Source organism: Dasypus novemcinctus, chromosome 2 (genome assembly GCF_030445035.2).
Source record: "Dasypus novemcinctus isolate mDasNov1 chromosome 2, mDasNov1.1.hap2, whole genome shotgun sequence".
In the NCBI taxonomy this organism is placed as follows: domain Eukaryota; kingdom Metazoa; phylum Chordata; class Mammalia; order Cingulata; family Dasypodidae; genus Dasypus; species Dasypus novemcinctus.
In genome coordinates this window covers 53,604,286-53,616,243 of record NC_080674.1, presented here as the reverse complement: position 1 = coordinate 53,616,243, position 11,958 = coordinate 53,604,286, and the positions used below count along the sequence as shown (strand labels likewise).

Genomic DNA, 11,958 nt, shown 5'->3' with positions numbered 1-11,958 from the left:
AAACTTTAGTCTTGGTATGTTCCAGGAAGGAACCCACATCTCTAATCTGTTTCCTTCTGTGGTAAGCTGTCACCCCTACAAAGTGGTTGCTGGACCTCAGCCCTTTTTCCTTCAACTACAATGAGGTGATTTAGAATTTACATCTGTTTGGAGCTTCTGCCACCTGGCCTGATAATATATTTCTCAGCAAATACATCATATGCATGTTTGCTCCAAAGCCCAAATGATTCTTTTACATCATGAGGAATTGAGACAGTTGGCTTTTTAAAATTTTTTTATTTTTTCACTCATCATTTATTTACAAACACATTATAACTTTTATATACATTGCACATTTACATGGTAGAAAAGTACAAAACTATATATTTAAGTGAATTTATATTTAACTTGCCATGTTTGAAAATATAAAGTTGCATCAGAAAAAAGTATTATGAAAAGCAAGAAACTTGAACTGATAAAGCTTTGATGTAATTTTTAGTGACACATTGGCTGTAAAAGAACTAATTTAGAAGGTACAGCAGACTAGCTTAAAGGAAACACCTAACAAAAGGTCCAATGTGTAGCATTCCCCTTTCTTTAGTCTTATGATGCTCCTAGCACTCAGTTTCTTTGGATCTGTAACATCTCAAAAGTACTTCCTTAGAATTTTAACACTGCTATCACCTCCTTTCTCTCAAATGTCTTCCTTATAACAAGAGAACTGAAACAGGAATTTCCTTGAAGATGTATCCACTGTACCTTGCATAAAATGCCTTTTGGTCAGTCAAGATTCCTTGTAAACAAAACCTGAGGGAGCATGTATGTACAGAACAGGCAGCAGAGAATCCAATAAATAAACATGACAGAAACTGACATGCAAGTTTGTTAAAATGGAAAAGAACCTAACAACGGTGAAATGAAGGGAGACAGATGAGTGAGTGAATAGTCAGGAATGGATTTAAATGGTTTACAAGGAAAAAAAAAGGTTTTACTTTACAAGCAAGAGGCCTCACAATAAATAACAACTGCTCTTCCTTTCACGAATATATTTCTTCAAAAACAAGGTGTACAGTCAACCAGACATCTTATGTATAAATTATAAAACATGACACAGTATAAATAAATGTCTACAAGTTTCAACTACAGGCCTCATCCAGTAGACCTCACAATGACTGTCTCTCCATGTCCAATGAGTAACAAGGTGGCCTGGGAGAGAGCTTTAGGACAAAGGTCCTTTATGTATAGTTTTCCCCCCAAATAAATAAGCATACACTTATTTACAGTATGGACAATATATTTTTTCTTCTTTCTTTCTCGCTCTCTCTTTTTTTATGTTTTGCCCAAAGGCTATGTCAACACTGAACACTGATGGAGGGTTTACCACTCTAGAATGGAAGATATAGGAAAGCTGTAGTCCTGGTCTTCATCTTCTTCCTCTTCCTCGGTGTCTTCCGAAATGGCTAGATGGGGGAATACAGGGGAGCTGTTGTTTAAATATGGACAACAACAGCGCAGAAGCAGCTCAGTGTATGTTTTCAAAGCCCTCTGATACAGCCATATTACAGCGTTGCATTTATTTGACTTGCAGTGAGATGCTTTTTTTTTTTTTTTGGCATCTGCTGTTATGCAATAAGTTTTTACAAATTTTTTTTAAACATAAATCTATGAAGTCAAAAAACTGCAGAAAGTTCTGAAGAATCAATGGCTCAGGTTTTACGGGCAGATTCCTGAAATCAGATAAAAAGCGCGCTTGTGTTCTAGGTATAACTGCTTTGGGTCCTTAAATTCAGAGTTAGTAGAGGCAACTGCGAAAAGCAGCAGCCCATGTGTGATAATATAAAGCTGTCTTTGGAGAAAAAAAAAAAACAAAAAACTTTTGAAGCAGTTAGTTTAGATTCAAGGATTAATAAAGCAAACAGTAAGGCACATGACTAAAGCAAAAGAAATAGGGCAAATGACTAGAAATAGGTTTTTAGAGGCAACCCCATTGCTGATATCTGAAATAGTCCTAAAAGCTAGGAAACATTCCAGGGAACTCTTCTGTGGATCACTGAATTGCTGGTGAAAATTAGCAGCTTCCTAAGTTAAATAGAAATGGGCTTATGTGGGAGGTTGGCGTGCTTTTTAAGTCTCCATTCCCTAGGGCTTGCCTGGGAAAGCCTTAAATTGCAGTAAGGTTAAAAATTGTACTTACAGTTGCAAGATCCAGAGTGCTTTACTTCCAGCAGCACACCTGAGGAACAGGCAGCCTCTTTCATGGCGCACTCACTGGCATAAGTGGCATTGTCACTGGCACAGACAGGCTCATCAGACTTACTCTCAGGGCACAGCTCGTCACAGAGAGAACACCGGCCTCTGCCAACTTTGAAATCCCATAAACATTTTTTTCCGCCAGTGCACTGGATGTCTTCACAAGACTTTGCTTCTGGAATATAATACATCTGTGATGAATAAATGGATCTTCCCTTTTCTCCCTTTCAACAATGCCCTAACAATAAATATAAACAGTTTATAATTTTTCAACAATGAGGGTAATAGAGCTATTAGACAAAAATGCTTTATTATAAAGCTGAAACTCAAAGACACACCCACACCCACAGCCTCTTAACATACATTAGTGCACAAAAATAGTAATTTTTGGAACAGCATTTCATAATATCCTTGAACTAAATATGTATCTGATTATTTCCCATAAGTAGGATCTTTTAAAAAAGAAAGAATTCCATTAGCTATTGGGATCTGATAACAGACTATAGGAGCTGTTAAGTAATTACATCTCTCCTCCAGCAAGTCTAGCACTTAAAAAAAAAACCAACAAACTTGTAAAATTAAGTGACTTCTAAGTTTTCTAAGATGGAAAATCATTTGCTGCTTCTTGATGACCTTTGAATATATACGCCAATGCTTCTGGAAGACTGATTTCCATGAAGAAATGCTGTGGTCAAGATAGTTTACCCAGACTGGAGAGTGTTTCTCTCTCTGGTGAAACTATGTGTACGGGCTCCATTGGTTAAAGCCTCAGCCATAATACTAGGATTAGCCTTCTCGATTCACTGTTTCCTCTTTTCCTTACTCAATCCAGAATACCTACTGATACACTTTCCCTCGTAGGCTAGTCCAATCGATCTGCCCAGCAAGCAGGTAGCCTTTCTCAGGTGACAGGCGCTGGGGTAGGTCACTCCGTCATTTCCACAGAGAAACTGTTCAGAGGAGGCAGGCTCTGGGCAAATTCTATTACATGTCACACAGTAGGCATTATTGGTCTGGTCCACCACACAGGTAGAGCTCCCTGGACAGAAAACATCCCGACAGGTCTCTAAAATAAAGAGGACGTATATATTAATAGGTATATGATTGAGGAAATCATGGAACTGAAGCAGCATCCAGCTTTTGAAAGGCACCTTGGGAGCCCTGTGGCTTTCAAGGGAGAATCGAGGGCTCTAGACTGGTCCTTTCATTCTCAATGAGCCTTTAGAGTTAGAAAAGGGCTTTTCTATTTGCTGTCACTACTATCACCATCATCATCATTATTAAAAGGCTCTTACTGTGGACTACACCATACCTGAAGCCGGGGTAGGGAACATGGGGCAGGGGGCGGGAGTAGGGTCTTGCACAAAAAGGGTAGGACCTACTTTTACATTTGCCCTGATACTGGACTTCCAGTTCTGGCTGCTCTTTACATTTGGCCTTGAGGAGGGCACATTCGTTGCGGTAGGTTTTCCCGTCCAGCCCACACACGGGGCCCTTCCAGGTGATGTTGGAACAATCCGGGGCACAGACGCAGCGGGGTTTGTTCTTCTTGTTCATTCGGCATTTTTTCCCGGGTCCGCAGTCCACGTTCTCGCACGTTTCTGTGAGTTGGAAAGAGACACAAATTAGAAGCAGGGCCAGGCAGTCCGCCGGTCAGCCAGGCCGGCCGCAGGTGCCTTGCCTAAAGGGCTGGGGTAGGGGTTGGGACTGAGGGCTTAGCCCCTGATGCCCAAATCTCTCTCGAAGACCTGGCTTCACTTGGCGACACTTGGCTAAGAAGTCCGGGGACGTCTGCCTCCCCTGCTTTGCCCACAGCGTCTAACAGGCGGGATTCGACCGCAACCGATTACCGGTGCTGGGGGACCGAAGGGGGAACCCACCCAACAAAGCTCTTCTAGTCCCAAACCCCAGCCGGGCAGTGGGTAGCTGAGGGTGAGACGCCCTCTACTGAGGGCCCGAGCTGGGGAGGAAGAATCCTACCTTTACAGGGGATGCAATTGGGGGCGCCCCCGTTGAAAATCATCCACTTGAAGAGCGTGTTATCATTCACATCCTCCTCGGTCCAGGAGGTGCTCAGGCGGCCGGTGCTGCAGCACTCCTCCTTGCTCAGCTCTGTCTTGTACAGGACCTGGCAGCGGCCGTTCTTCGCCTGGCGGAGCCAGCAATTCCCAGCTGCGAAGAGACAGGGGTGGGGAGGTGGGTGAGTGTGGGGCGGGGTAGGGGGAGGGAGGCGGCGAGCTGCGAGGGCAGGAGCACGGGTGGGCACGGGGAGGGGAGGAGCGTGGAGGAGGGGACGAGAGAGAGTGGGGAGAAAGGCAGAAAATAAATCGAAGGGGGCAGGGGGTGGGGAAAGTGAGGGAAAAAAGGCCCAGATCCCAGAGGTGGGAGGTGGGCGAGGGGGAGGGAGGGCGAGGGCGAGGAGCCAGAGCGCCCCAGCCATATCAATGTCAGTTACCGGTGACCCAGACACAACACGTGCAGCTTGCATTGACTTTTACTAGACTGTTTACTTTTATTCGTCCCATTTCATAACCTGCAGCGACTCGAACAGCAGATTAAAGAACCTGACAAAAACAGGATGCGACGGATGTTTTTACATGTTGGTTTCATGTAGGCGGTACGGGTATTACTTGTGACAGAGGTTAAGAAAGTAGGAGAACTTGAGAAGGACAGAGACCGACACGCGCAGGATCAGATCAAGCAAAAGGCACTTGTGAAAAATGAAAGCAAAAAGAGAGAGAGAGAAGGAAAAAAAAAAAAAAAAAAAAAAAAAAAAAAGGAGCCAGGCCGGGTGCCCCGGCGCGGCCTCGAGGCGCAGCTCGCCCGACGGGCCCGTTTTGCAATCCGCCGGGCCCGGAGGACGCCCGCGGCCGCCGAGATCTTTCGAAATCTGCGAGGGTTGCCTTACCCCGGCGCCCACGTCCCGGCACTGAGGCAGTGCCTTGCCCCGAAAGGCCGGCAACCCAGCGCGGAGTCTGCAGACGGCTAGGAGCAGTGCCCAGCGGGCAGTTCTCAACACATTTAAAATGGTCACGCCAAAAGCAGGGAAAGTTACGCATTCTGTCTCAGAAGAAGTATAGAGGGCAAATAAAGAAGGGGGTGGGAGAAGCGTCCCACAATTTCACAGTTACACATGCCTATCTGATACCCACCAAGAAATTTTGGCGATTTCTCCCCCGCTTTTCAATGTCCGGATTTTGGTCGGGAGAACCTCTCGTAGAATCACCAATAGGACTTACCCAACAACTGGACCGCAAACTGCTATTATTATTATCATTAAAAAAAAAAAAATCTCCCCAAAGACTAATTGAAATACACTAATCTAATTTTAAAAGACCAACTTTAGAAACTTGTTCTTAACCCACCTCAGAATTAAATCAGTTGTGGGCTCCTCAATGTCCCATAGAAAGTTAAAAGTCAGAGGAAGGAGGCAAAAGAGGGGGAAAAAAGTAAACTACTCTTAAAACACTGCGGATGAATAATTTGGGTTATTTATTTCTTTTGCGGGATCGGTGGTGGGTGGGAGTGGGTTGGGAAGAAGCATCCACTAGGCAGAAAGCTACTTCTCTTTTAGCACCCACATTTCCAAGTTTGGGAAAAGTTTCTGAAACCACGTCCCCCAGCTACCGAGGAAAATTCAGTGTCGTCCTTTCCCCCAGTCATGTTTTAAAAGACGTTGGAGGAAGAAATGTTAGATTGCAAATGTGTCGACTGAAATCTCCGGGCTACTCACGCTTGTCCCCTTCTTCGAGCCAGCAGGGGAGATAACATCTAGAACTCATTAGGGCCAGAACTTGGAGCATCTAACCCTAACTACTGCGAGAGACTCCAGCTCGCTCCCTTTCCTTTTTAAGGATAACCGACCTTCCAACTCCTCTTCCAGACCTAAAGTGTCACTGCCTTCAGTTTTCCCACTCCTCTCCATCCCGGAGTAGTTAAATGGGTCCAAGATCTTCCCAGAGCAGCGTTGCTGAGAACAGACCAAGTGGAGACGACAGAAAAGTACAAACTCCAGCCCTCAGCCGAGCCTCCCCCTGCGCATCCCCTTCGCTTACCGTGGGCGCTACGGTCCTCCATGAACTGGCAGAGCAGCAGCAGCAGGAGGCAGAGCCCGCCGGGCTGATGCCTCGGACGGACCATCTTAGGGGCAGGCGCGGGGCAAGGAGCGCGGCGGCACGAGGAGCGGGCGCGGCGGCGGGTGGCTCGGGCAGGCGGCGCGCGTCGCAGAGGCGAGCGACGGAGGGCGCAGCGATCCCGGCTCAGTCCGGCGCTCGCCGCCGGCGGCCCGCGCGATTCAATGGACGTCAGAAGCCGGGCGCAGCCGCGCTTTAAATCTAGACGGGGGTCTCCGCGGTTTGCGGTGGGCGGTCTCCCAGTGTGTGGGGCTGTGGGAGGGCGGCCGCGAGCGAGGGTGTGCGCGGCTTCTTGGGGGTGGGGAGCTTTTAAAAGTTCAGTGTGAATCAGGTGACATTTCCCACCTTCTGGAAACCCTTCCCAATTATCTGTTGGAGGTGCCCGAAATCAAAGCGGCAGGAGGGGAATTGCCGAGTTCTTATTTGCGTAGGAGCGAGAGGGAGGGGGAAGGCGACCGGGGCGGGGGGGTGGGGGCGACGCTTCGGGGGTGGGGAGTGGGGAAGAACACCCACTTCAAGTCCTGCACGCTGTCGCTCGCAGGCGAGCCGGCGCGCCCGGGGTGGCGTGTGTGTGTGTGTGTGTGCGCGCGCGCGCGCGCTGAGTGTGTGAGTGAGGGCGCGGTGGGGACGCTGGAGGAGGCGGCGGCGGGCGGAGCGGGGGGGAACCCGGGAGCTGGTCTCCTCCCGGCTGCTCCTCCGCTCCAGAAAGACTTTGCAAACACCCAGAGAGCCCCGAGCTGCTGAAATATCCCGCTCCCCTCGGAGCGGAATGCGCTGCGGTTTTAGGCCCCCGCAGTCTGGGCGCGGGACCCGGCGAGGTTTTGTGTCTGGCTCGGTGCGTGCCTTACTTTGTTGCCAGCCTCATCTCGGAGTTGTTGCTAAGATCCCCGGCCCCGGTACCTTCCAACCTGGCGAAGCGGTCCATTGACATGGCCCTCGTCTCAACGAGTCAGAAGCAAACAAAAATGTTTTACACCTCAAGCCCGCCACCCCCCCCCCCACCCCCCCCACCCCCCGCCCCTTACAGTCGCGCCCTCTCCCTTTCTTTTCTCCCCTTTCACTTCGCGGCGTCTGGAATCGGAGCCCCGAGCGGGGGCGCCGACGTAGGCGGTCTGCCCCTCCTCCCCAGCTCGGAGACTCCCCAGTTTCTGTCCTGTGTGTCTCCGTCTGTCTCGGCTCGCTCGCTCTCTCTCTCGGTTCGCGGAATAAAAAAGATTGCAACATCGATAATGAACTTCTGTAGCTTCAGTTTATTAAGCACAGTGCCTGGCATTCTTTGCTGAAAGTTGGCGGGTCTCTCATTTATAACATTTTTGGCACCGCTGAATGAAACTGAGGAGGCGATATTTCCTTTTATATAAAACGATTACTTCACGGAAAATGCTATATTGTTTATTCCAAAGCTGCCTTTTAAATTTCTGTCCTTTTCGCCTCTGAAACCCGAAGGACAACAGACAGCGAAGAATGCAGACAAAATTCTTGGACATTCGTAGGTCGCTGGGATTTGTTCTACGGATTTCAAATCCTCCCCGCTTCGCCCTCCTCAGCAACACCCCCCACGCCACCCCCCACAGCCCTCCTCTCGCCCTCCCGTCCCCCATCTACATTAACCCCCCTCTCACCCCCTCCACAACTGCAAATAACTCAGTGATAACAGATTTTTTTCCACCAACTGCAGGAGATAGTGCTAATCTTTTAATAAAAGATCCCATTACAATGGGATCTGTCTGGACAGACTATAATAGATCCCGAAATACAGCCGTGCTAATATTAGAAGACAGTTGTTTGGGTGCCTCTCAGACGGGCCCAAACCCCCCTTGGAAAGTGGGCATGAATCACAAAGCCCCGCGGCCGCCGCACCTGCACCGCGCGCATTCGGTGCCGAAGGCTGGTAAAAACCTGTGACCTCGTCGCTGCTTTTCGCTTTATAATTACCGTCGTGAGGACGGCAGGGGAGGGGCGGGGGCGGCCGGGGGAGGCTGGCGTTTTGCTCACTTCAGACGGCTCTGGGGGCTCCACGTCCTCCTTAATCTTTCCAGATTCATTCTCTCTCTTTCCGCTTCTCCCTCTTTCCCTTGGGTTCGCCCACCCGTTCCCTTCTTCTCTCTTTCCCTCCTTCTTCCCTGACTCTGCCCCTATTCTCACCCCCCCTTCTCCCACCCTTCTTTCTTTTCCCGTCTCCCTTTCTCTCTTCCCTCCAAATGCAGCATTAATGTAGAGTTGTTTAGTGCCCTCTAATGGCAGACGACATTAACAATTAATAGCAGACTGTCCCCTTTGCAGGAGCCGCCACTTAATGGCAGAGTTCCAAAGCTGAGTTTATTTCTTTATTCAGGGAGGTGGCTATAGCTCTTATACAGTAAAATACTGGGGTGGGGGTTTTCCCCTTCAAAGCTTTTTTTTTTTTTTTTTTTTTTTTTGGTAAACTTAGATGAAGGAAGGAGGGTAACTATTTTTGTTACTTGACTTTTTTTTTTCTGTAGAAACTAGTCTTTTTAATAGTGCCAAAAGATATAGCTTCTGTTTTAGCCAGGGATATCAAGCCATATTTCTAAAGCTGGAAAGTAAATCTAATCTAAAGACATAAGAGATCTTAGCTGGTGGGTAGTTGGATCTTTTGGAGGGGCTATTAATGACCATGAAAATATTTATAATATCTGAACAAATTTAAATGATTTTATATTTGGTCCCTGTTAAATACATTTACTAGTCCTGAATCTGCCAAATTCTGATTTTTCAGAATTTTTCTGGCAGGTTTTTCTTAGACTTTCATCCTAGGACCATCCAAAATGTGAAATTTTAGTCATGCCCAGTCCTATATGAAGTAACTTTGCCTAGAGGAATATAGGGTCACATTTTAGACCACAGTTTATTTCTTAATGCTAGTGAGAAGATTGATTTTGAAGAGGCAAGATCATACTTTTCTCTTATAACCCTCTAAAAATGAAAATAGTGATGTAACTTGCATGTCTTTATTTGATTTAAATCTTGTTCATTTACTTATGCACATATAATATATTGAAATAAGTAGGGTATACAAGTATGTACGAATATTATTTTGAGGGAGTCTACATGGCTAAATGAAACAGAATAGAGGCAACTCCTTTTGGTTAACATAAAAAGATTTATCTGGATCTTTGAATAAAATATTTGGTTTGTGGAGCAAGTGTAGCTCAGTGGTTGAGCACCTGCTTCACATGTATGATGTGCAGGGTTCAATTGCCAGTACCTCTTAAAAAACAAATATATACTATATATAACACATATTTGATTTATCCATAAGCAGCTGGTGTTATAAACATTTTCTGAATTCATTTAATCCAAGATCTAACCACACAATGACGGTTTAATTAGGTAAAAAGTAGAAATCCAGTCTTTTTTTCTCTGTCTATATAATGCCAAATACTCTGGCTGACTGTTTGACTAGATTGACTGCATTGACTAGTTGTTTTGGCATCATGTCATTGTCTTGGCTAGGCACAAGCAGACACAGTAGGTCTCATTGTAAAAAATGCCACCACTCATATGAGTCTTCCGGGCCAGAGGCAGACCCAACACAGAATTATTTCTCACTCCAGAGATGATGGCCCGCAGGTCAGGGTTGAGGTCACTGGCAAACACACTGTGCAAAACACAAATGCTGTATTGCTTTTGCCCTTGTGAATAAGCAGACTGGTTGTTTGTTTAATGATACAAGCTCATCCTGTTTTTCAGTTGCACCTTGGATAGTATTGATCTGTTTGGGGGAATGGAATGTCTACTCCAAATCTGCCCAGATCGTTCATTGGGAATCTTGTTCTCCCAGGTTATTTTCTGGCTGTATCCAAGGAAATGAGACACAGGTCAATACTGGTTCTTATGGTCTCCTGTGGACATCGGTAAGAGATCCACCAATTTCAGCAGTATGAAATGGTATCACACCTGTTCAATGACTTCACGAAAAAACAGCTGCTGTTTCTTTTACTTTTTTATCTCCTGTAAATGTTAAATATTGGGTTTGTAGATATCTAAATGTCAAGGGGACATTTTAAAATAAAAATGCCTTCTTTCTTTTTTATTGCTTGCTTCCAAATTTGCCATCTTATTTTCCTTTCTGCTTTGCCAAAAAAGTAAATGTAAATTATGAGAAACACAATAGGACCACTTTGTAACTGAGTTTCTGGGCAGCACACAAAAAGATTGCTGTTCTCTGATTGTCTTTTGTCAGTTTCAAAAGATATCTTCCTTCTGAAGTTTATAAATTTAAAATATTAGAGTTTAGCAAATGACTCAATCTAGCTCCGAGACAGCTACTTGAAATCATATGAAATTGTTGTTTGAGACTAAACTGACCTGGCTAAATTTCAGTCCCTAAAAGGAGAATATGGAGGGGGTAGCATGAGGTGGTGTGTGGACAATTTGAAAGTGATGCACTGACTAGCTTTTATTTTTTGCCTTAAACATCAAATTTTTTGGAAGTTAGGTGTTTTGCAAAATGAATATTGAATTTTCAATGCAAATAACCAATCTTGATTAAGGAACAGAATTTAAGCATTTGACAAATAGGTTGCAATTATGTTAAAATCAGATTGTGTTATTCTAGGTACAAAAACAGTTACTTAACGCATTATGGTCTTTGAAATTGTGCAACTTTGTAGTGCTAGATTGAGAGTTTGAGGTGGGGTGGGGGAAAACAGTTCTGTATTGGCTGAATTGTTACGGAACTGAAAAGTTAAGAAATGTGAGTACATAAAAGCAATATTTATTCAAGATGTCCAAACTACTAGTTAAGTTTTTTTCACAAAAGTCATCAAAATATAGGCTTTTTATACAGTACTAAGAAAAAAATTGACTAACTGAATTTTTATCTTTTTAGTGCTGCTTTGGTATTATGTAGAGCCAATCATGGAGAACCCTCTCTTTTATTTGGAGGTACCGGGGAATGAACCCAGGACCTTGTACGTGGGAAGCAAGCGCCCAGGCACTGAGCTACATCAGTTTCCCCCTATTTAAATGTATTATTTTATTATTATTTTAATTTATTGAAGTATATTACAGACAAAAAACAGTAAGTGTATAGTAATAGTTGTGAACTTACAAAACAAACGTGTATATATATATATATATATATATATATATATATATATATAATATCATACAGGGCTCTCATACCTCACCTGCTGCTATTCCCCCTTTCTTTGTGATACTCCCTATTTCTTTTTAACAGTTTTGTTGCCTTATACCCTGCTCCAATTTTAGACATATTTTGGTTTCCTAGAGTCATCTACGTGGGCCATATAGTCCCTTCTAGCAATATCATCATATCACAATGAAGTCATTAAAATAAAACTTAACAAGAATTCAAATTATGCCTCAGCATAGGGATGTTATATTGGATTTAAAGAAACTTCTAAATATTTTACTGTATTTTGGGTCTGTGTGACAAAACAAATGATTCATTTATTTGGGTATGTCTGAAAATATCAGTGAGTGACCTTTAGCACTTTTAACCCTGATTCCATGTATACTTTCTATTGCATGGAAAGCGTGAGGAGGGTAAACCAGTATTTGCTGTTCTGTTTCTTCACTTTACGATCAAAGCAGTGTGGTGATCAAA

At 44.8% G+C, this 11,958-nt stretch overlaps 1 protein-coding gene across 3 annotated transcripts; it reads right to left on the bottom strand.

Moving 5' to 3' along the window:
• Positions 1-1,223: 1,223 nt before the first annotated feature.
• FST (follistatin) lies at positions 1,224-6,794 on the bottom strand. Of its 3 annotated transcripts, none has more exons than XM_004456175.5 (6): positions 6,285-6,794; positions 4,210-4,401; positions 3,612-3,830; positions 3,071-3,295; positions 2,174-2,404; positions 1,224-1,706 (listed from the first exon to the last, which is right to left on the bottom strand). In XM_004456175.5, coding segments are annotated over exons 1-6 (954 nt in total). In that variant the 5' UTR covers positions 6,370-6,794; the 3' UTR covers positions 1,224-1,704. The 3 variants fall into 3 exon arrangements, with proteins under 3 accessions (XP_004456232.1, XP_058164895.1, XP_004456231.1); XM_058308912.2 differs by having other exon boundaries at positions 1,224-1,439; positions 2,174-2,401; positions 6,285-6,744; XM_004456174.5 differs by having other exon boundaries at positions 1,224-1,439; positions 6,285-6,718.
• Positions 6,795-11,958: the final 5,164 nt, after the last annotated feature.

Excerpts from the sequence above, each read along its gene's own strand:
- FST (XM_004456174.5), bottom strand. The coding sequence starts at position 6,369 with ATGGTCCGTCCGAGGCATCAGCCCGGCGGGCTCTGCCTCCTGCTGCTG. Across the intron at positions 4,402-6,284 it reads GGAGGACCGTAGCGCCCACG|CTGGGAATTGCTGGCTCCGC; the intron begins GTAAGCGAAGGG and ends GTCTCTTCGCAG. Across the intron at positions 1,440-2,173 it reads GCACTCTGGATCTTGCAACT|CCATTTCGGAAGACACCGAG; the intron begins GTAAGTACAATT and ends TCCCCCATCTAG.